This window comes from Salvelinus namaycush, chromosome 4, assembly GCF_016432855.1.
Source record: "Salvelinus namaycush isolate Seneca chromosome 4, SaNama_1.0, whole genome shotgun sequence".
Lineage (NCBI taxonomy): Eukaryota > Metazoa > Chordata > Actinopteri > Salmoniformes > Salmonidae > Salvelinus > Salvelinus namaycush.
This window is the reverse complement of record NC_052310.1, coordinates 58,830,122-58,855,626: the sequence shown is the minus strand read 5'-3', so window position 1 is coordinate 58,855,626 and position 25,505 is coordinate 58,830,122. Positions and strand designations below refer to the sequence as shown.

General features: G+C 44.8%; 1 protein-coding gene across 1 annotated transcript in view; it reads right to left on the bottom strand.

Moving 5' to 3' along the window:
• The window catches only part of LOC120046682 (Na(+)/H(+) exchange regulatory cofactor NHE-RF1-like), a 50,760-nt gene that overhangs the window by 3,796 nt on the left and 21,459 nt on the right, over nt 1–25,505 (bottom strand). The window contains exons 2-4 of the mRNA XM_038992096.1: nt 5,739–5,909; nt 3,984–4,137; nt 1,309–1,352 (exon numbers count right to left, since the gene is read on the bottom strand). Of these exons, the coding sequence (XP_038848024.1) occupies nt 1,309–1,352; nt 3,984–4,137; nt 5,739–5,909 (369 nt within the window). The remainder of the gene's footprint in view (nt 1–1,308; nt 1,353–3,983; nt 4,138–5,738; nt 5,910–25,505) is intronic.

Sequence of the window (25,505 nt, the reverse complement as noted above, 5' to 3'; positions counted from 1 at the left end):
GCTCAGGTGCACCCATGACCAGCTCTGAAACCAGATTGCAGAGCAGAGAAGGTACGGTGGGATTCGAAATGGTTGGTGATCTGTTTGTTAACTTGGCTTTCGAAGACTTTAGAAAGGCAGGGTAGAGGCCTTCCGGGTGGCGCAGTGGTCTAGGGCACTGCATCGCAGCGCTAGCTGTGCCACCAGAGACTCTGGGTTCACGCCCAGGCTCTGTCGTAGCCGGCCGCGACCGGGAGGTCCATGGGGTGACGCACAATTGGCCTAGCGTCGTCCGGGTTAGGGAGGGTTTGGCCGGTAGGGATATCCTTGTCTCATCGCGCACCAGCGACTCCTGTGGCGGGCCGGGCGCAGTGTACGCTAACCAAGGCAGCTAGGTGCACGGTGTTTCCTCCGACACATTGGTGCGGCTTCCGGGTTGGAGGCACGCTGTGTTAAGAAGCAGTGCGGCTTGGTTGGGTTGTGTTTCGGAGGACGCATGGCTTTCGACCTTAGTCTCTCCCGAGCCCGTACGGGAGTTGTAGAGATGAGACAAGAGTAATTACTAACAATTGTATACCATGAAAATTGGGAAGAAAAGGGGGTAAAATTAAATAAAAAAAAATAAAAAAGGCAGGGTAGGATAGATATAGGTCTGTAGCAGTTTGGGTCAAGAGTGTCCCCCCCTTTGAAGAGAGGGATGATCGCAGCTGCTTTCCAATCTTTGAGAATCTCAGACGACACAAAAGTGGTTGAACAGTTGAATAGGGGTTGCAACAATTGCGGCAGATCATTTTAGAAAGGGTCCAGACTAGCTCTCGTCCATCTCTTCTCATTAACAGAATTACCAGTAGGCTTCAGGAATTATAGAGGCTCCCTCAGGGCTGGGCAGAGAGAGCACACTGGCTCACTATATCCACCACTCTGATTGACAGTTACCATGGCGACAGGGCCAGCCACGATGTCATCGCTACCAATCCCCTACGCTTGTTCCCTATAAAGTAATAGTGTGCTTTTAATCAGAGACAAAATGGACTCTGGTCAAAAGTAGTGCCCTTTTAAGGGGATAGAGTACCATTTGGGACACAGACTTAGTGTCCCTACATTCAGCCCGTCTGCTCTCAATGAGGTATGATTATAGTGAATGATCCTACTGACATCACACAACCATCTTATCTAGCCAAAGACTTATTTAGGTTTCTGATTTACCAAATAAATAATTAAAGCTCTGAAATATGTGAGTGTTCGGGAAAGAGAGATAGAGTGAGAGAGTGAGCGAGCGAGCCAGACAAGGCGAGTGGATTTTCCCCCACACCACACAGTCCTCCTCACCTCCTCTTCTGCTCCTCCATCCGACACAGGTTCAGGAAGAGGTCCTAGAGGAAACAGCAGGACAATATTTTGTTTTATTGACATTGTTAATAAGGAATGGGGACACAAACGGCAGATAAACGCCTTATTTGGAACCACAGTCCTCCCTTCACTCCTGTGCTGTATGAGGTCAGTGGTATTAACTAAATCAGACTAATAAATAGTAGAAATTAGATATCAGAATAAAGGGTTTGACTCCTCTGTCCCGGATCTTTAGAGCCCTTTGCTTCCTCCACACCACAGCTGTCACTGTGGATACGGTTGCAATGACTTCATCTTTAAAGAGAAGGCTTATTGGCTTGTTCTAGTTCTGATGCCAGCCAGCTAGTCCTCCACCCAAACTTCAGTTTAATCATTAACTTCAACAACGCTGCTCTGTCTGTGAATATCTGTGTGTCTGTGTGTGTGTGTGTGTATATATATATATATATATATATATATATATATACATATATATACATATACACACACACACACACACATATATACATATATATATATATATGTATATATCTGTGTGTCTATGTATGTCTGTGCGCGTGTCTGTCTGCATGCCTCTGTGTATGTGCGTACATATGCGTCCGCCTGCATGTCCGTCTGTCTGCGTGCCCGTCTGTCTGTCTGTGTCTGCCTGCGTGCGTACGTGTGTGTCCGCCTGCCTGCGTGCGTACCCACCTGGGTGCGTGCGTGTCCGCCTGTCTGCGTACGTGTCCGCCTGTCTGCGTACGTGTCCGTCTGCCTGCCTGCGTGCGTGCTTGCCTGCATGTCCACCTGCCTGCCTGTCCGTCCGTGTGCCCGCCCGCGTGTCCATCCGCCTACCTGTCCGCCCGCGTGTCCGTCCGCCTGTGTGCCCACCCGCGTGTCCGTCTGCCTGCGTGTCCGTCCGCCTGTCCGTCCATTCGCCTACGTGTCCGCCTGCGTGCGTGTCCGTCTGCATGCATGTCTGTGTGTCCGCCTGCCCGTCCGTCCGCCCGCCCGCCCGTCCGTCCGTCCGCCCGCCCGCGTGTCCATCCGCCTACCTGTCCGCCCGCGTGTCCGTCCGCCTGTGTGCCCACCCGCGTGTCCGTCTGCCTGCGTGTCCGTCCGCCTGTCCGTCCATTCGCCTACGTGTCCGCCTGCGTGCGTGTCCGTCTGCATGCATGTCTGTGTGTCCGTCCGCCCGCCCGCCCGTCCGTCCGCCCGCCCGCCCGTCCGCCCGTCCGCCCGTCCGCCCGCCCGTCCGTCCGTCCGCCTGTCCGCCTGTCCGTCCGTCTGCCGGTCCGCCCGCCTGTCCGTCCGTCTGCCGGTCCGCCCGCCTGTCCGTCCGTCTGCCGGTCCGCCCGCCTGTCCGTCCGTCTGCCGGTCCGCCCGCCTGTCCGTCCGTCTGCCGGTCCGCCCGCCTGTCCGTCCGTCTGCCGGTCCGCCCGCCTGTCCGTCCGTCCGTCCGTCCGCCTGTCCGTCCGTCCGTCCGCCTGTCCGCCTGTCCGTCCGCCTGTCCGTCCGTCCGTCCGCCTGTCCGCCTGTCCGTCCGTCTGCCGGTCCGCCCGCCTGTCCGTCCGTCTGCCGGTCCGCCCGCCTGTCCGTCCGTCTGCCGGTCCGCCCGCCTGTCCGTCCATCTGCCGGTCCGCCTGCCTGTCCGTCTGCCTGCGTGTCCGTCCGTGTGCCCGCCTGCGTGTCCGCCCGCCTGTCCGGCCATCCACCTGCGTGCGTGTCCGTCTGCCTGCCTGCGTGTCCGTCTGCCTGCCTGCGTGTCCGTCTGCCTGCCTGCGTGTCCGTCTGCCTGCCTGCGTGTCCGTCTGCCTGCCTGCGTGCGTGCGTGCCTGTCTGTCTGCCCGCCTGCCCGCCCGCATGTCCGTGTGTCTGTCCGTCCGCATGTCAGTTTGCCTGCCCGCCCGCCTGCGTGTCCGTCCACCTGCCTGCGTGTCCGCCTGCCTGCCTGTCCGCCTGCCTGCCTGTCCGCCTGCCTGTCCCTCCGTCCGACTGCGTGTCCGTCTGCCTGTCCGTCCGTCCGCGTGTCCGTCTGCCTGTCCGCGTGTCTGCCTGCGTGTCCGTCTGCCAGTCTGCCTGCCTGTCCGTCTGCCAGTCTGCCTGCCTGTCCGTCAGGCTGCGTGTCCGTCTGTGTGCCTGCCTGCGTATGTCCGTCCGCCCGCGTGTCCATCTGCCTGTCCGTCTTCCTGTCCGTCCGCCTGCATGCGTGTCCGTCTGCCTGTCCATCCGCCAGTCTGCCTGTCCATCCGCCAGTCTGCCTGTCCATCCGCCAGTCTGCCTGTCCATCCGCCAGTCTGCCTGTCCATCCGCCAGTCTGCCTGCCTGTCCATCCGCCAGTCTGCCTGCCTGTCCATCCGCCAGTCTGCCTGCCTGTCCATCCGCCAGTCTGCCTGCGTGTCCGTCTGTGTGCCTGCCTGCGTGTCCGTCTGTGTGCCTGCCTGCGTGTCCGTCTGTGTGCCTGCCTGCGTATGTCCGTCTGTGTGCCTGCCTGCGTATGTCCGTCTGTGTGCCTGCCTGCGTATGTCCGTCCGTCCGCCTGCGTGTCCGTCTGTGTGCCTGCTTGCTTATGTCCGTCTGTCCGCCCGCCTGTCCGCCTGCGTGTCCGTCTGTGTGCCTGCCTGCGTGTGTCTGTCTTGTTTTTCAATTAAATAGTGTGTATGCATGTGTACCTGTGAGGTGGGCCTCAGTAGGAATGATGTCGCAGCTGTTGAAGAAAGCCTCTGCCTCACGATCCACCACCAGTAGACTGGTCTCATCTCCCCCGGCCTTAATGGCTGCTACCACCTCACTGTGCTGCATCCCTACTACTGACATACTGTTAACCTGGGGGTGGGGGAGAGAAGAGTGATGATGTTATCAAAGTACAGTACAGCTGTCCAGTACATCCACAACAATAACAGAGAGAACACTGAGACAATAGACTTGATGTGAATGCAGCCATACTGTGGGTGGTGTAGTGGTTAGGGACTATAACACACACAGTCCAGTCCTCCCACGGAGGTTTAAACTGAACTAAACGGTTCGGGGCGCTGTAGGAACTAAGCTCTGCCACCAGACGGAGGACTGCCTGTCCAACTCCAGCGGGAGAAAAGAGGTGGAAATACCATTCTGGAATCTCCCAGACTCCCACACTTTGAGCAAACAACAGAGCCATTATACACCCTCTCCCTGATCCCTCCGTGTGTGTGTGTGTGTGTGTGTGTGTGTGTGTGTGTGTGTTACCATACCTAAGAATGGTAGCTCACAAACATGTCCCTGGTTAGTATAAAGCATTAGACGTAAAGCCTTGACCTTTGTTACACACCGTTTGAAGTCAGTGTAACTGGAGTGTAATGCAGGTCAAAGACACGGTTAGTGGATTAACTGGTAGTATTACAACATGAGGACCAAGAGCCCGAAAAACAGAATAAAAAGATCAAGGACAAAAGACTGTTTCCCCTTCACACACACTAACACCACAGGCCTTGTATAACCCTCTCTCCCTTACTTTCCCTCCATTTCTACCTCACTCACACACACTTCCCAGTAGTGCATTGCCTAATCCCAGTACTGATCGCTATTACTGAGAGACAGGAAAAAAAACAGCTTCCATTTCAAGGCCATCAGACTGTTAAATAGTCACCACTAGCCGGCCTCTGCCCAGTACCCTGCCCTGAACTTTAGTTACTGTCACTAGCCGGCTACCCTCCGGTTACTCAAACCTGCACCTTAGAGACTGCTGCCCTATAGACATAGAACACTGGTCACTTTAATTACGTTCACATAGTGTTTCACCCACTTCATATGTATACATACTGTATTCTACTCAAACGCTCATCCTAGATAACTACTGCTGTACACACACCTTTCTATTGATATACGGTCCATACACAACATTAAATAGATATTTATATTCCGGACTATGACATTGCTCATTCTGATATTTCTTCATTTTGGGGGAGGGGTATTCTGTGTATTGTGTGGTATTACTGCACTGTTGGAGCTAGAAACATAAGCATTTCGCTGCACCTGTTATAACATCTGCAAAATATGTGACCGATAAAATTAGATTTTGATTTGACCACTCTGCCACTGATGTAATGGGATTACAACACACATTCCTCCTCCAGCACATGCCAGGTTCCCACCGGTCAGGCAAAACACACCCCTAAACTGTCTGATGATCACGGCAATGCCTACTGTCTGTACAACAGATCAGACAAAGACATCATGTTTGTAAAGTTCATCAGGGTGGACAGACCGTACCAGAAGAATATTGCCCTGCATTCCTAATCTGGCCTAGAGATGGGGATAAGAGGACTGCTGCTAAGTAGTTGGGTTTATAAAAACGTCATCTACAGATTCGCTGTTTGTGTCTGTGTTGGAGTCCACACGCTTGCGTGTGTGTGTGTGTGTGTAAAGGAAAATGTACAGTAAAGACGTACCTGTAATATCTTGTCCTGGGGTTTGAGGCCAGCCTTGTCAGCAGGAGAGTCCTCGTCCACAGCCCTGATGTACTGGCCTGGTTTAGACTTCTCACTGTGCAGGTTGAAGCCATAGCCCGTCGCACCCTTCTTCAGCGAGCACAGACGAGGACGCAGCTCTGCCTTCGATTCCTGCGGACAGACGGAGAAAACAGATCTAGTTAAGCACACAGATCGATGAGAGAGAATGTCTAGTTCTGCTCTCTCCATGTAACAGCGTAGATGTGCTGATCTCGCCACTCAGAGACATATCCCATCTTGTCACTCAGACATATTCCTCTACAAATAGAAGATTGTGATTAGCAAAGATTTTAAAAAATAAGCACCCAACAACTCCAAATGATAAAGCAACAGTTGAGATGAAAATGGAGATATTAAAATCAGGTTAGAACACCATTAGTATGACAAATATCCAGAGGGTTGTAGCATTCAGCAACCATCCAAACACCAAGAAGCTAAGTTTGTGTTCTCAATGTATTAAAGAACAGGAGGGAACATTCCATGACAGGTTTACGCCACAGAGGGAAATCTGGGAAAAGGAAAACGTCACCCTGTGTTTTATTAGTGGAAATGTGGAACAGAGACAGCTAGCAAGGAAAATAGACATTAACAATATTGGACCAACTGCTGTTAGTAGTCACTGACCAAGCAAGCATAGTGCAGTTTTACTCTAAGAATACTATAGTTGTTCCAAGCTATATACTTGCTTCTACATACTATCAAATCTAAATGTAATTTGTCACATACGCCCAATACAACAGGTGTAGACCTTACTGACATTTAATCCTAGTAAAAATGCCATGTTTTAGGTCAGTTAGGATAACCACTTTATTTGAAAAATTTGAAAATGTCAGAATAATAGTAGAGAATGATTTATTTCAGCTTTTATTTCTTTCATCATATTCCCAGTGGGTCAGAAGTTTACATACACTCAATTAGTATTTGGTAGCATTGCCTTTTCACTTGAGTCAAACGTGTCAGGTAGCCTTCCACAAGCTTCCCACAATATGTTGGGTGAATTTTGGCCCATTCCTCCTGACAGAGCTGGTGTAACTGAGTCAGGTTTGTAGGGCTCCTTGCTTGCACACGCTTTCTGTTCTGCCCACAAATTTTCTACAGGATTGAGGTCAGGGCTTTGTGATGGCCACTCCAATATACCTTGACTTTGTTGTCCTTAAGCCATTTTGCCACAACTTTGGAAGTATGCTTGGGTTCATTGTCCATTTTTCAAGACCCATTTGCGACCAAGCTTTAACTTCCTGACTGATGCCTTGAGATGTTGCTTCAATATATCCACATAATTTTCCTTCCTAATGATGCCATCTATTTTGTAAAGTACACCAGTTCCTCCTGCAGCAAAGCACCCCCACAGCATGACGCTGCCACCCCCGTGCTTCACGGTTGGGATGGTGGTCTTCGGCTTGCAAGCCTCCCCCTTTTTCCTCCAAACATAACAATGGTCATTATGGCCAAACAGGTCTAATTTGTTTCATTAGACCAGAGGACATTTCTCCAAAAAGTACGATCTTTGTCCCCATGTGCAGTTGCAAACCGTAGTCTGGCTATTTTATGGCGGTTTTGGAGCAGTGGCTTCTTCCTTGCTGAGCGGCCTTTCAGGTTATGTCAATATAGGACTCTTTTTACTGTGGATATAGGTACTTTTGTACCCGTTTCCCCCAGCATCTTCACAAGGTCCTTTGCCGTTGTTCTGGAATTGATTTGCACTTTTCGCACCAAAGTATGTTTATCTCTAGGATGAACCAGACTTGTGGAGATCTATCATTTTTTTCTGAGGTCGTGGCTGATTTCTTTTGATTTTCCCATGATGTCAAGCAAAGAGGCACTGAGTTTGAAGGTAGGCCTTGAAATGCATCCACAGGTACACTGCCAATTGACTCAAATTATCTCAATTAGGGATTGGAGGGACGCCATGTGCGACTGACGTGTTTTCCGTTTGCTCCCGTGGTATTTTTAAAGTTTGTGAATTTTGCAGCAGAACCGTATTTAGTTTCATATATTATTTTGGTGATCCCTTCCCGTAAAAACCAAGACTACTTTACTTCCAAATGTCAGCATGTCGACGAAACATAAGGCCAAAAGCATGACTTTGAGAAAACCCGGCCTACAAGACACACTCTCATCACCGCCCTCTCCTGAGCCTGACGGCCCGGGGACTGACACTTTACCCGGGAGGGCGGCTTGGCCTGGCGGCGCTGAAATGAACATTCGAGGCCATCAAACTACTACGCTCTGAGATAGTTGAAATGAAAACGGAGGTGGTTGCTACGATTGAAGCCCGAATAAAGGAGGTTTCTGATACTTTAAAAGCAGATCTAACCATCCTGCGGAACGAGACGGTGCCAGCAATCACATCACTCAAAACAACAATGGCGTCGCACACTACAACGATTGCAGCACTGGAGACCTTCGCTACAAATGTCTCCGACTTAACTACATCCCTGGAGGCTGACGTGAAACGCCTAGCTGCGGATTTGAAAAAGGTGAAGGAGAGCTGTGTAAGTTTAGAGGGATTTTCTCGCCGCAATAACCTGAGACTTGTATCAGTCCCAGAGTCAGCGGAAATGCCTCGCGCCACGGATTTCGTTTCTGGGCTGCTGAAGGATGTTCTTGCCTTAGATGAAAAGCCCCTGATTGATCGTGCCCACTGGTCGCTGCGCCCAAAGCCCCGGGATGGGGAGAGGCTCCGTGACATAATTCTTCGAGTGCACTTTTTCCATGAGAAGATGGAGATTCTCCGACGAGCCCGCAATACCACTCTGAGCTTTCAAGGACAGAGCTTCTCCATCTACCAGGACTACTCCCCCACTGTTTCCAGGCAGCGCGCAGCTTTCGGACAGGCCAAACGACTACTTCGGGACCATCCAGGTGTGAAGTACGGACTGCGATTCCCGGCCCGTTCATGGCTCTCTCATGATGGTAAAGACTACACATTTGAATCTCCGGATGAGGCTCTCTCTCACATTCAACGTCACATCAAGAAGTCTTGAACTTGCTCATAGTTCAGCAACTGTTGCTTGCGAACTGTGGATAGTAAGTAACCCACCTGTGGTACAATTATGTTTAGCTACAACATGCTAATTTTGTATAGTTGGGGAGTTGGCGAACCCATTCAGGCTTATTTGATGTGATCTAATGTTTTGATCATCTAGTGTGCTTGCCTTACAAGCATTCAGTCATTTTAATTTCATTGTATTGAGGTTTTACTTTACTCCTGTGTTTCTAGGCTGTCTTGCTCACCTATTCAGTTTGTTTACATAGTGTCTCAGTGACTCAAAATATTCTTGGTTATTTGTTTACTGCATCCGTTTGCATTGACCCAGTAAACACTAAATGCTTCCCGAGGCGACACGTTTTTTGGGGTCTTCACTTAAATTTTAAAAGTTCTGAGTGTCATTTATGCCCAGCAAGCGTTCAACGTTGCGCACACGTAGTTTTTTGGTCTTGGTTGTAAGCTGTCTCAGCATTCAACTAGACAACTATTATAATAATAATTATTATTATTGATTGTCTTACTACGATTTCCTTACTTCAAATTAGGTTTTCGGCTGAGAGCCTTTATACATTTTATTTATTTTATTTATTTTCTCTCCCAAATGCCTGTTATAAGACTGGGAATATAATTATATACATCTACAAGTGGTGCTTTTGTAATTTCGTCTGCACAAGGGATTCACTTTTATTTTTTTTATTGAAAAAATTATCTCTTTTTGCTGTTTGATCCACTAACAAAACGCGACTTTAAAGAGCGGGACTGTGGGTTTAGGTTTAAGACCGCACTCTCACAGACATACTGTGCGAAGAGAACATGTTCTATTTAGGCTTGTACCTCGTTTGGGGAGGTATTGTCTGGGATGGGGGGAGGGGGAGGGGGGAGGGGTTGAATTGTTCAGTTCTAATGTTGTCATTGTCTTTTTTTTTGGTACTTTTTCCAAACATCTACCACCGTACATTATTACTCTGAGACAAGTTATTCTGGGGTTTTTGGGCGCTCATTGCTTTTCCATTCTATGCTCTAATGACAGGGTTGTATAACGGGAATGCCCAGAGGGGCCGAAACAATGCGATCAAGTACATTTCGTGGAACATCAAAGGGGTTAATAACCCAGTGAAGCGTAAGAGGGTGTTGACACACTTAAAGGGTTTGAATGCAAATGTTGCATTTCTACAAGAGACTCACTTGAGGACTGGTGAGCACTTTAGGATGCGTAGGGACTGGGTTGGTCAAGTGTTCCACTCTAACTTTCATAGTAAATCAAGAGGGGCTGCCATTTTGGTTGATAAAGCTACTCCCTTTGTAGCTTCTGAGGTTATCGCTGATCCTAAGGGACGATACGTCATAGTAACCGGTAAACTGTTTTCTACCCCTCTTGTTTTGGCTAGTGTTTATGCTCCCAATTGGGATGACACAAGTTTCATTTCTTCCTTTTTGTCTGCTATACCCAATTTAGATTCTCATTTGTTGATTTTAGGGGGGGATTTCAACTGCAAAATGTCCCCAGTTCTTGACAAGTCCTCACGAACAGCTACAGGCCCATCTAAATGTGCCCTACTTATTCAAGCCTTTCTTCAGAAATATGCCATGTTTGAGGCCTGGCGTTTCCTACATCCTACAGATAGACAGTATTCCTTTTATTCTCATGTTCATAAAACATACTCCCGGATTGATTACTTCTTTTTGGACAAAAAACTTCTGCCTAACCTTCGGCAGTGTACTTACAAGAGTATTGTTATTTCTGACCATTCACCATTAGTGCTTGAACTAGAGTTTCCCCAGCGACCTCCTATGTGTTATCAATGGCGTCTTAACCCCATTTTACTCTCAGATAAGGAGTTTGTCAATTTCATTTCTTCTGAAATCACCTTATTCCTAGAAACTAATTCAACACCAGGTATGTCCTGCTCTACCATATGGGAGTCTCTCAAAGCATACCTACGTGGCCAAATTATTTCTTATACAGCCAACCAAAACAGAGTTCGCTCTCAGCGACTTCGGGACCTGAGCGAATCCATAGCCACATTGGATGAGAAGTATGCTACGGTTCCTTCCTCTGATCTGCATAAAGAGCGCCAACTACTCCAAACTGAATTTGATGAGCTTTCTACCAGGCAAGCTGAACAGTTACTCTTGCGAGCTCGGTACAGAGTGTATGAACAAGGCGACAAGGCCAGTAAACTCCTTGCACATCAGATCCGTAAATCTGAGGCCTCACGTTTAATCCCACAAATAAGGACCCCGTCTGGTGCCACCACAGTTATACATAAAGAGATCAATGATCAATTCAAACAATTTTACTCTGCGCTATACACCTCTGAATCCCCTCAAGACCCTTTGCTGATTGATTCCTTCTTTAATGGCCTGAATATGCCTTCAATTGATACAGACACCCATGACTGTCTAGAAGAAGAATTTACACCTGAGGAGATTGCAACAGCAGTGTCCGCAATGAAAAGTGGTAAATCACCGGGTCCGGATGGTTTTCCAACCGAATTTTACAGGACGTTTTCTGGTCTGCTTTGCCCATTCTTGTCTCGACTATTTGCAGAGTGCCTTAATACCTCAAAGCTACCGCCTAGTCTTTATCAGGCTTCAATTTCATTACTATTAAAGAAAAACAAAGACCCCCTGGAATGTGGATCCTATCGCCCAATCTCGCTTTTAAACTGTGATTACAAAATCCTAGCCAAGCTTTTAGCCATCCGTATGGAAGGCTTGCTGCATCAAGTAATACACTCTGACCAGACTGGCTTTGTGAGAAATAGGCATTTGTTTTTCAATATTAGGCGCCTTATGAATATACTGTACTCCCCAGCGTCGGAGGACCCAGAGGTGGTGGTCTCACTTGATGCAGAAAAAGCGTTTGACCACGTTGAGTGGGATTACCTAACAGCTACCCTTTATAGATTTGGCTTTGGCCCCAAATTCATTGCGTGGATAAAGATTCTTTATTTTTCCCCCATGGCTTCGATACGGACTAACAACTTGTCCTCTGACTATTTTCCCTTGCACCGCGGATCCAGACAGGGCTGTCCACTCTCCCCCTTGTTGTTTGCTTTGGCAATCGAACCTCTCGCCATTGCACTACGCTCTAATGATGCCATTCAAGGAATAATCAGGACGGGCTCAGAGCAGAAAGTCTCGCTATATGCGGATGACCTCCTTTTGTTTATCTCTAACCCTGATACCTCAATGCTACGCGCCTTATCTGTTCTTAAAAGGTTTGGATCAATCTCAGGGTACAAGCTGAACCTAGGCAAGAGTGAGCTTTTTCCTGTAAACAAGGCTGCTTTAAAGTGCTCTTTTACAAGTTCTCAGTTTAGGATTGTCCGGGATCAATTCACCTACTTGGGAGTTAAAGTGACAAGGAAATATTCAAATCTGTTTCAGGAAAACTTGGTTGCTCTAGCAGACAGTTTGAAACAATCTTTTACTTTTTGGAATTCGCTACCTCTTTCTCTTATCGGAAGGATTAATGTCATTAAAATGAGTGTGTTGCCCAAATTTCTATATTTATTTCAATGTTTACCCATTTTTATTCCAAAATCTTTTTTTATTTCACTGGATCAAACATTCATGCATTTTATTTGGGATGGCAAGGTACCACGGATTGGTAGAAAACATTTACAGAAGCCTAAGTCATTGGGGGGTTTAGCTCTACCAAATTGTCAGACATACTATTGGGCTGCAAATTTCAGAGCCCTTCTGTACTGGCTGCAGACCGATCCTACTGGCCCTAGACCACTCTGGGTCCAGATGGAGTCTGAATCGTGTAAACCTGCTGCACTTTCTTCTGTGTTGTGCTCGTCTCTCCCAGTGTCCCTAGGCAAAAGGTGTGTCAACCCAATTGTAAAGCAGTCTCTTAATTTGGAATCAGTTCCGTTTAGCCTTTGGCCTCCGAGGCTTTTCTCTATCAGGCCCAATCAATCAGAACATTTTATTTCCTCCATCTTTGAATGATGGGGCTTTTGGCATCTGGCACTCACTAGGCCTCTCCTCACTAGCCCAATTATTCTTTGATGAAACATTTGCCTCTTTTGCTCAGCTACAGGAAGGGTTCAACCTCCTCCAATCCCACTTTTTCCGCTATCTCCAGACTAGGAACTTTGTCAGAGCTAACACACCTGAATTTCCCCATAGGCCTGCGAATACAGCCATAGAGAGCATCCTGGAGCTGAACAAGCTTCCTAGGGGCGCAATTTCAGATGTATATGCAATCATTCATGACTTACAGAACCCTTCTTTGGTGCCTTTAAAGACTCGATGGGAAAAGGATTTGGGGGAGGAACTTGGGGAAGACACCTGGGAATCTGTGCTGCGCAGGGTGCATTCGTCCTCTTTTAGCACTAGACACAGCCTCATTCAATTCAAGGTGGTTCACCGTATCCACTGGTCTGGGGCCAGACTTGGAAGAATATTCTCTGATTTTGATCCTACCTGTGTCAGATGTAAAATTGAACCAGCCACACTGTTGCATATGTTCTGGGGCTGTCATAAACTGTCAGGTTTCTGGGAATTAATATTTAAATGTTTCTCTGATATATATATATAACACTGTTATAGATCCCTCTCCCCTTACAGCCCTTTTTGGAGTACTGCCCATAGGTACTCCCCTGTCAAGAATCCAGTCGGACACTGTTGCTTATACAACTCTTTTAGCTAGACGGCTAATACTACAGAACTGGAAGATGGCAGCTCCCCCATCCTATAAATATTGGGTGAGAGATGTGTTGTGCTCTCTGAAACTAGAAAAAATTCAATTCAATTCACGTGGGAACCCCAAACTGTTTAATGAGGCTTGGGCTCCATTCCGGTCTTACTTTAAACAGTCCATCCTCTGATGGCATTCCTATTAAAACCAAAATAAGTCTGTATTTGACCCCCCTGTGACTTGGGGGTTGGATGAGCATTTCTCTGTGTTTTTTCTGGGGTGGTGGTGGGGGGCATTAAGGTTGATGTGCTTATTGATTGTGACCTGCGGATGCCTTGTTCATCTTGCCCGGGCAGAGACTAAGGTGTGAGCTTGGTTTTCCCAGTTATTTTTATTTTTAAATTTTGTTCACGTCTACATAAAATTATTATTATTCATTTTTTATTTTAAAGCATTGTAAACTTTTTATTGTTGGTCCAGTGGATGGTTGGTCTGTGGCCTGGACTGTCTGTGAGTGGTTGCATTTCTCCACCCCATCCCTTGACTGTTTACAGGAACAATGGTGAGGTGTTTGCTCTGTCCCTATACTATAGATTGCCCTTTAACCTTTGTAGCCTTCTGCCTGGTGTGTTTAACTTGTTTAAAGTATGGTATCTTTAAAGCTTTTTTTTTTTTTTTTTTTTTATGTATTATTTGTATTTTTTCTAGTTGAGTATATTATTTATATTGCTTTGTCTTGTCTGTGTGTGTAAAACTTAATAAACAGAGTTTTCAAAAAAAAATCTCAATTAGCCTATCAGAAGCTTCTAAAGCCATGACATCATTTTCTGGAATTTTCCAAGCTGTTTAAAGGCACAGTCAACTTAGTGTATGTAAACTTCTGACCCACTGGAATTGTGATAGTGAATTATAAGTGAAATAATGTCTGTAAACAATTGTTGGAAAAATTACGTGTCATGCACAACGTAAATGTCCTAACCGACTTTCCAAAACTATAGTTTGTTAACAAGAAATGTGTGGAGTGGTTGAAAAACGAGTTTTAATGACTCCAACCTAAGTGTATGTAAACTTCCGACTTCAACTGTAGATGGGGTTAAAGTTACCATGCATAGATAATAAACTGCAAGTAGCAGCAGTGTAAAGTGGGGGGGGGGGGGGGGGGGGGTCAATGCAAATAGTCCAGGTAGCCATTTGATTAGCACTGTACTTCTATATGTATGCACAGTAGGATAGTATTGTATCTAGGAGGAGTTCACGGACTCCTGGCCGTCATTGTAAATAAGAATTTGTTTTTTAATTCATCTGAAATAAAAGGTTACTTTTTTAAAGAATTAAAACCTGAACAGTGTGTGACTTGTTGTTGTGTGAGAGCTGTGTGGGTGCATGTGTACATACAGTACAGCATGTACGTTAAACTCGGTCTCACGTGAGTGACAAGGCTTCTAGGAGTGTCTAGCTGAGCACTGGACACTGACTGATGTTTAGTATAACGGGCTAATCCAGGAGTGGCCATACGCTGGGTTAAGCATTTAAACCAACTAGAGACAGGCTAACAGCTACATAGGAGATTCTACTGTGTAGCAGCAGAAAGGGGAATGAGGTCATCAATACCAGGGCCAGAGAGGTTGGAAACCTAACCTCCATGTTGGCACCAACCAAACCCTCTCTAATGCAAACATTCTCATTTAGAACCAGACTACAATAGAGTTCATCTTTGACCTTTTGGTGCCAATATGGCATCCATTAGATTTCTAAATCTCAAACAAAGATTGCCAAATTCTTTAAATATATACAGCTAAACATTAAATGGGAATAGCAAGGGAAGACAGGTAGTCAGATAGAGGACAAAACGTTGAGAAACAAAAACACCCTGGTTATTAGCGATATCTTAGAGGATCCTGTAATAATGATAAATCCCATTTCAGTCTTACCTAAAAGAACAGATAATGGAAAGTTGGAAACATTTTATGACCTGAGGATATATAAGCAATAGTGGAGAACATCATGAGCCCTAATAAAAAATGAAGTGTCCCTCCTCCCATTTACTGATAAAGAGGGTTGTTCCAGAGATTACAGCTGTGTTATTGTTAGTCACCTGTTAATGATTCTCTGTTACCAACACTTAAGAGCAACCTTTGCATCCTGATCAGCCACCCATGTTGGGTGTCTCCCTGCTGTAGAATACTTGTACACTTGTAGAAAATAAACTCAGTATATATGAAATGGAGACAGTTTGCCTGGGATGAATATGGAAGGTCATTATTTAATGTTTTTGACACACACATGGCTTCATAATCATTGACTGTTGAGGAAAATCAACATGGGCAGAATGACAGCTTCAGTACTGAATGATAAATTATTAGAACTCACAATAGAATGGGTGGAGGCCCGGAAAATCTCATATCCCAGACTGTCATTTCAACAGCAATGGCATCAAACAAACAAGATTTTGAATGTGGGTGAGACAGTTTGCTGGTGTACACACAGTACACAAAAGGCAGAAGAAAGCACCGAGAGCCATCTAAAATCTCTTCGCAGTATGGTTTCTGGAAAGGTGTTTGAAATGGACACCTGAAGGCAATGTGAGCTCTTTAATCCAGTTACTACTACCACAACCACTATAGAGAGAATCAGCCCAAGACACACAGCAGGAGAGCAAAGACACAACAGGCATGTACACACTGCACCTTAGCCCTGGGCTAAGAGCATCCTCAATGTGAAACAGATCAAGAATAACATCTCAAACTCACTGTCCAATCAAAAGCGGCACTTTCACTTCATTTACATTTGCTCGTGATGCCTGTAATGCTTTCTGCATGTTTGATAAAAAATAAATAAATTATGGTATGAATTTACTTAAGTGCAATATGCAGAAATCGCTCCTCCATTTCCTAGTTTGCCTAATTTCAGTTTGACAAAACATGCAATGTATAGTGTAGAGAATCATTGTATCATCTAAACCGCTGTGTTGTACAGTACCTATTCAATAACCAAAACATTTATTTTCAGCTGGTGTACAAAACTGAAAGTCAGACACAAAAACTAAATTTAAACGGGAAGCATAGAAATACCACACATTTAACAGATATACCGCTTCTTAGAATTGCTTTCATTGAGAATGACAGAGCTATAACAACTCACATTTCTATGTGAATTTCGTCAAGTAGCCCAAAAAGTTAAATAGCAGCTTCAATCCTTCCATGAGGAGACAAAAACCAAAACACTTTAATCTGTGCAAAAACATTGGTTGCTATGCTTAAAAAAATGGTTCCTATGCAGGCTGAGTAACTAGTCTCACTTAGCCAACTAAAGCAACAAACTATACAGCTGGAAGGGCAGTGTTCCTCTGTTTTCATAGCTTTTCTATAGAAATGTAATTGGATATATCCATGAAAATAATATTGTTGCTTGATTTCACCTATATCAGAAAAGTTTGTTTACAATGTTCACAACATTCTCTTTACAGGGGCGTGATCAAATTTCAAAAGTGAAACAGTAGCCATGTTTTTATTAACTTTTTGTAGACATTTAGACAGTTTGCATAGAAAACAGATGTGACAATTGCCTGTTGCGGTGCATTTCCATTTTAGAAACTTCTGTCGATAAAAACAGATGGAGGTAATGACGTCACACCTAAAGAATGTTACTTCTTCACAAAAACCTACAGTGTCTAATAAAAATGAAGTTGAAGTGTTTACATTACCCATTTTTGGCCAATTGCGCATTAGTACATTGGCGATAGCCTGTATGCCCTCCCACCCATCTGTTTCATGTCTCAGGTAGTCCGTGAAAGCCAACATGGATAGAATGCAAGAATTAACAAATATTTGCCAGATTTGAATAATTCTCATGTACCAACATAATGCCACGGGCCATGGTGAAATTTGCACTCCTGTAGATCTGAAATAATTAGATGGTGAAACTTGCATCCAGCCAACCAGAAAAGGCTAAACAATTCAGCCATTCTTGAAAGTCAGGACATGGATCCTGCAAAGAAACGTCATTTTTATAAATTCAGCAAAAAATGAAAACGTCCCTTTTTCAGGACCCTGTCGTTCAAAGAAAATTCGTAAAAATCCAAATAACTTCACAGATCTTCATTGTAAAGGGTTTAAACACTGTTTCCCATTGTCACGTTCCTGACCTTATTTTCCTTTGTTTAGCTTTGTTTAGTTGGTCAAGACGTGAGCTGGGTGGGCAGTCTATGTTATTTGTTTCTATGTTTAGGTTCATTGTTAATTAGCCATATATGGTTCTCAATCAGGGGCAGGTGTTTGACGTTTCCTCTGATTGAGAACCATATTAAGGTAGGCTGTTCACACCGTTTGTTTGTGGGTGATTGTCTTCCGTGTCAGTGTATGTACCACACGGGACTGTTTCGTTTGTCTAGTCTGTTCCTGTTCGTGCGTTCTTTGTGTTCTGTAAGTTCTCATGTTCAGGTCGGTCTACGTCGTTTATTGTTTTGTAATTTCTCAAGTGTGCTTCGTATTCGTCTTGTTTAAATAAATTCATCATGTATTCCACACAAGCTGCGTTTTGGTCCGATCCATGCTCCTCAGACGAGGAGGAGAACAATCGTTACACCCATGCTTGTTCAATGTACCATAAACAATTAATGAACATGCACCTGTGGAACGGTCGTTAAGACACTAACAGCTTACAGACGGTAGGCAATTAAGGTCACAGTTATGAAAACTTAGGACACTAGAGGCCTTTCTACGGACTCTGAAAAACACCAAAAGAAAAATGCCCAGGGTCCCTGCTCATCAGCGTGAATGTGCCTTAGGCATGCTGCAAGGAGGCATGAGGACTGCAGATGTGGCCAGGGCAATAAATTGCAATGTCCGTACTGTGAGACGCCTAAGACAGCGCTACAGGATGGACAGCTGATCATCCTCGCAGTGGCAGACCACGTGTAACACCTGCACAGGATCGGTACATCCGAACATCACACCTGCGGGACAGGTACAGGATGGCAACAACTGCCCGAGTTACACCAGGAACGCACAATCCCTCCATCAGTACTCAGACTGTCCACAATAGGCTGAGAGAGGCCTACGAAGGAATGAGCGTTACACCGAGGCCTGTACTCTGGAGCAGGATTGAGGTGAAGGGTCCGTCATGGTCTGGGGCAGTGTGTCACAGCATCATCGGACTGAGCTTGTTGTCATTGCAGGCAATCTCAAAGCTGTGCGTTACAGGGAAGACCTCCTCCCTCATGTGGTACCCTTCCTGCAGGCTCATCATGACATGACCCTCCAGGTTGACAATGCCACCAGCCATACTGCTTGTTCTGTGTGTGATTTCCTGCAAGACAGGAATGTCAGTGTTCTGCCATAGCCAGCGAAGAGCCCTGATCTCAATCCCATTTAGCACGTCTGGGACCTGTTGGATCGGAGGTTGAGGGCTAGGACCATTCTAGAGGTCGACCGATTAAAATCGGAATGTCCGATTAATTAGGGCCGATTTCAAGTTTTCATAACAATCGGAAATCGGTATTTTTGGACACCGATTTGGCCAATTTGTTTTTTACACCTTTATTTAACTAGGCAAGTCAGTTAAGAACAAATTCTTATTTTCAATGACGGCCTGGGAACGGTGGGTTAACTGCCTCGTTCAGGGGCAGAACGACATATTTTTACCTTGTCAGCTCGGGGGATTCAATCTGGCAACCTTACAGTTAACTAGTCCAACGCTCTAACCACCTGATTACATTGCACTACATGAGGAGCCTGCCTGTTACGCGAATGCAGTAGAAGCCAAGGTAAGTTCCTAGCTAGCATTAAACTTATCTTATAAAAAACAATCAATCATAAATCACTAGTTATAACACATGGTTGATGATATTACTAGTTTATCTAGTGTGTCCTTCTTTGCATATAATCGATGCGGTGCGTATCGTTGCTCCAATGTGTACCTAACCATAAACATCAATGCCTTTCTTAAAATCAATACACATAAGTATGTTTAAACCTGCATATTTAGCTAAAAGAAATCCAGGTTAGCAGGCAATATTAACCAGGTAAAATTGTGTCACTTCTCTTGCGTTCATTGCACGCAGAGTCAATGTATATGCAACAGTTTGGGCCGCCTAATTTGCCAGAATTTTACGTAATTATGACATAACATTGAAGGTTGTGCAAAGTAACAAGAATTTTTCGACTTATGGATGCCACCCGTTAGATAAAATACAGAACGGTTCCGTATTTCACTGAAAGAATAAACGTCTTGTTATCGAGATGATAGTTTCCGGATGCGACCATATTAATGACCTAAGGCTCGTATTTCTGTGTGTTATTATGTTATAACTAAGTCTATGATTTGATAGAGCAGTCTGACTGAGCGGTGGTAGGCACCAGCAGGCTCGTAAGCATTCATTCAAACAGCACTTTCGTGCGTTTTGCCAGAAGCTCTTCGCTGTGCTTCAAGCCTATCAACTCCTGAGATTAGGCTGGTGTAACCGATGTGAAATGGCTAGCTAGTTAGCGGGGTGCACGCTAATAGCGTTTCAAATGTCACTCGCTCTGAGAATTGGAGTAGTTATTCCTCTTGCTCTGCATGGGTAACGCTGCTTCGAGGGTGGCTGTTGTCGTTGTGTTCCTGGTTCGAGCCCAGGTAGAGGCGAGGAGAGGGATGGAAGCTATACTGTTACACTGGCAATACTAAAGTGCCTATAAGAACATCCAAAAGTCAAAGGTTAATGAAATACAAATGGTATAGAGAGAAATAGTCCCATAATTCCTATAATAACTACAACCTAAAACTTCCTACCTGGGAATATTGAAGACTCATGTTAAAAAGGAACCACCAGCTTTCATATGTTCTCATGTTCTGAGCAAGGAACTTAAACGTTAGCTTTCTTACATGGCACATATTGCACTTTTACTTTCTTCTCCAACACTTTGTTTTTGCATTATTTAAACCAAATTGAACATGTTTCATTATTTGAGGCTAAATTGATTTTATTGATGTATTATATTAAGTTAAAATAAGTGTTCATTCAGTATTGTTGTAATTGTCATTATTACAAATAAATATATATTTTTTAATTTAAAAATAAATAAAAAATATTTAAATAAAATACAAATCGGCCGATTGATCGGTATCGGCTTTTTTTTGGTGCTCCAATAAATCCGTATCGGCGTTGAAAAATCATAATTGGTCTCACAACAACAACTGGCATATCTCATGCAGTCCATGAGGAGGAGAAACTGCAGTACTTAATGCAGCTGGTGGCCACACCAGATACTGACTGTTACTTTTGATTTTGCTGTTTATTTGAGCAATATGAGATGGAACAGAGTTCCATGCAATAATGGCTCTATATAATAACGTACGCTTTCTTGAATTTGTTCTGGATTTGGGGACTGTGAAAAGACACCTGGTGCCATGTCTATTGGGGTAAGTGTGTAATTTGACTATGCAAACAATTTGGGATTCAACACATTGTTTCTTATAAAAATAAGTAGTGATGCAGTCAGTGTCTCCTCAACTCTTAGCCAAGAGAGACTGGCATGCATATCAGCCCTCTGATTACAATGAAGAGCAAGACATTATGCTTTGTTCTGGGCCAGCTGCAGCTTAACTAGGTCTTTCCTTGCAGCACTCGACAGGACAATAATCAAGATAAGACAAAACTAGAGCCTGCAGAACTTGCTTTTTGGAGTGTGGCTTCAAAAAAAGCAGAGCATCTCTTTATTACGGACAGACCTCTCCCCATCTTTACAACAATTGAACCAGCTTACAATCTAAGGTAACGACCAAGTCATTTAGTCTTCTAAACTTGTTCAACAGCCACACCATTCATTACCAGGTTCAGCTGAGGTCTAGAACTTAGGGAATAATTTCTACATAATACAACACTTAGTTTTAGAGATGTTGAAGACCAGTTTATTACTGGCCACCCATTCCAAAACGGACTGCAACTATATGGCTGAATCATCAGCATATACGGACACAGATGCTTTGTTTAATGCCAGAGGCAGGTCATTGGTAAAAATAGAAAATAGTAGAGGGCCTAGAGAGCTGCCCTGCAGTACACCACACTTTACATTATAGAAAACCCTTTGAGTTCTATTAGATAGATTGCCATATTGTGGATTCAGAGCTGAGGTTGAAAAGCCAAAACTCATGTTTTTCCAACAGGTTATGGTCAATAACAACAAAGGCTGCACTGAAATCTAACAGTACAGTTCCCACAATTTTCCATTTCTTTCAACCAATCGGTTATTTGTGTCAGTGCAGTACATGTTGAGTGCACTTCTCTATAATCATGTTTAAAGTCTGTTGTTAATTTGTTTACAGAGAAATAGCATTGTATTTCGTCAAACAAGTTTTTTTTCAACAGTTTGCTAAGAGCTGGCAGCAAGCTTATACGTCTGCTGTTAGAACCAGTAAAGGCCGCTTTACCACTCTTGGGTAATGGAATTACTTTGGTTTCCCTCTAGGCCTGAGGACAAAGACTTTCCTCTAGACTCAGACTAAAAATAAATCAAATACAATTTTATTTGTCACATGTACCGAATACAACAGGTGTAGACCTTAGTGAAATGCTTACTTAACCAACAACGCTTTAAAGTTACTTTTTTGTAAACTTAAAAATATGTTAAGTAACAAATAATTAAACAGCAGCAGTAAAATAGCAATAGCGAGGCTATATACAGGGGGTACCAGTACAGTCAAAGTGTGGGGGCACCGGTTATTCGAAGTAATATGTACATGTAGGTAGAGTTAGTGACCATGCATAGATAATAAACAGAGTAGCAGCAGCGTAAAAGATGGCTTGGGTGTAGAAGCCGTTAAGAAATCTTTTGGACCGAGACTTGGTGGTCCATGCGGTAGTAGAGAGAACAGTCTATGACTAGGGTGGCTGTAGTCTGACAATTGTTAGGGCCTTCCTGACACCGCCTGGTATAGAGGTCCTGGATGGCGGGAAGCTTGGCCCCAGTGATGTACTGGGCCGTACGCACTACCCTCTGTAGCAGTCGAATGCCGAGCAGTTGCCATACCAGGTGATACAACCAGTCAGGATACACTCGATGGTGCAGCTGTAGAACCTTCTGAGGACCCATGCCAAACCTTTTTAGTTTCCTGAGGGGGAATAGGCTTTGTAGTGCCCTCTTCACAACTGTCTTAGTGTGTTTGGACCATGATAGTTTGTTGGTGACGTGGACACCAAGGAACTTGAAGCTCTCAACCGTCTCCATTGCAGCCATGTCGATGAGAATGGGGGCGTGCTCGGTCCCCTTTCTCCTGTAGTCCACAATCTCCTTTGTCTTGATCACGTTGAGGGAGAGGTTGTTGTCCTGGCACCACACGACCAGGTCTCTGACCTCCTCCCTATAGGCTGTCTCATCGTTGTTGGTGATCAGGCCTACCACTGTTATGTCATCAGCAAATTTGATGATGGTGTTGGAGTCATGCTTGGCCATTCAGTCATGAGTGAACAGGGAGTACAGGAGGGGACTGCGCACGCACCCCTAAGGGGCCCCCATGTTGAGGATCAGCGTGGCAGATGTGTTGTTACCTAACCTTACCACCTGGGGGTGGCCCATCAGGAAGTCCAGGATCCAGTTGCAGAGGGAGGTGTTAAGTCCCAGGGTCCTTAGCTAACTGATGAGCTTTGAGGGCACTATGGTGTTGAACGCTGAGCTGTAGTCAATGAATAGCATTCTCACATAGGTGCTCCTTTTGTCCAGGTGGGAAAGGGCAGTGTGAAGTGCAATCGAGATTGCATCATCTGTGGATATTTAGGCAGGTTACCTTCATGTTCTTGGGCACAGGGACTATGGTGATCTGTGTGAAACATGTTGGTATTACAGACTCAGTCAGGGACAGTTTGAAAATGTCAGTGAAGACACTTGCTAGTTGGTCAGCGCATGCTCAGAGTACACGTCCTGGTAATCTGTCTGGCCCTGCGGCCTTGTGAATGTTGACCTGTTTAATAGGTCTTATGTTGGCTACGGAGAGCGTGATCACACAGTCGTCCAGAACAGCTGATGCTCTCATGCATGCTTCAGTGTTACTTGCCCCGAAGTGAGCAGAGAAGTAATTTAGCTCGCCTGGTAGGCTCGTGTCACTGGGCAGCGCTCGGCTGTGCTTCCCTTTGTAGTCTGTAATAGTTTGCACGCCCTGCCACATCCGACGAGTGTCGGAGCCGGTGTAGTACGATTCAATCTTAGTCCTGTATTGACGCCTTGCCTGTTTGATGGTTCGTCGGAGGGTATAGCGGGATTTCTTATAAGCTTCCGGATTAGAGACCCGCTCCTTGAAAGTGGTAGCTCTACCCTTTAGCTCAGTGCGGATGTTGCCTTTAATCCATGGCTTCTGGTTGGGGTATGCACATACGGTCACTGTGGGGAGAACGTCATCTATGCACTTATTGATGAAGCCAGTGACTGATGTGGTGTACGCCTCACTGCCATTGGAAGAATCCCAGAACATATTCCAGACTGTGCTAGCAAAACAGTCCTGTAGCTTAACATCTGCTTCTAATTCAGATTAATTAGATATGACAGATATGAGTGGCTATAGAGTCAGCTACCATCCTCAGTAGCTTTCCATCTAAGTTCAATGCCAGGAGGTTTGTCATTATTGATCGATCATTTTCCCAATCTCTCCCACACTAACTTTACAAAATTCAAACTTGCAAGGCTTTTTTCATTATTTGTTTTCTTTAAATGCATGAATTCGACAGCTCACTGTTCGTTGTTGGCATTTCCTGCCTAAGTTTGCCAATGAAGTAATCATTAAAATAATTGGCAACAAATGGTTGTGATGAATAAGCCATCTGATTCAATGAAAGACGAAGTTGAATGTCTTTCTTCCCATAATTTCATTTAAAAAAATACTCAAGTTTTTGTTCCATTATTCTTTCCATCATTGATCTTGGCTTCATAATAGTTTCTTCTTCTTTTTGTTGAGTTTAGTCACATAATTTCTCAATTTGCAGGAAGTCAGGAAGTCATGTGCAGCCAGACTTATTAGCCACTCCTTTAGGCCAATCTCTTTCAACTATACAGTTCTTCAATTCCTCATCAATCCATGGAGCCTTAACAGCTTCTTAACAGGTGCAAGTTTATTAATAATTGGAATAAGCAATTTCATAAATTCATCAAGTGCAGCATCTGGATGCTCCTTATTAAATCACATCAGACCAACAAGTATTTTTATTATCATCCACATGAGTCACAGCAAAATCCTTGGTATGATATCTTATAGACCATTTTAGGCCCAGCTTTCAGAACTGTGGCTTTCCTGGATATAGCCACTGCAGTATATTGTGATCACTGCATCCAATGGGTACGGATACAGCTTTAGAAGAAAGTTCTACAGTATTAGTAAAAATGTGACCAATACATGTGGATGATCTTGTTCCTGTAGTGTTTGTAAACACCCTGGTAGGTTGATGAATAACCTGAACCAGATTACAAGCACTGGTTACAGTGAGACGCTTCCTCGAGCGGACAGCTTGATGAAAACCAGTCAATATTCAGGTCCCCAAGAAAGCAGACCTCCGTTTACATAACATACACTATCAAGCACTTGGTGGCATATAGCAACACCCCAAAAGAAGAGGCTTTAGATGTGCCAAGTGAACCTGCAACCACAACACTTCAATAGCACTTGACATAGTATATTCTCTCAGAATTACAGGAATATGGCTCTGAATACATATCTGGCATTACTCATCTCATATGTATATAGTGTTTTCTATACTATGGTATCTCATTCACTTAATGTTTACATATCTTGCATTACTCATCTCATGTATATACACTGTATCTTAGTCTGTTCCGCTCTGAGATCGCTCGTCCATATGTATAAAGTTTTAATTCATTCCTACTGAGATGTGTGTATATGTGGTGTAATTAGTTAGATATTACTGCACTGTCGGAGCTAGAAGCACAAGCATTTCACTACACCCGCAATAACATCTGCTAATCACGTATGTGACCAATACATTTTTATTTGAATATATACAGCAACACCTCCCCCATAAGCATTTCTGTCTCAGGAACTAGACCACTGTTGGCCTGGGCCCATCACCTGGGCCGGTGGT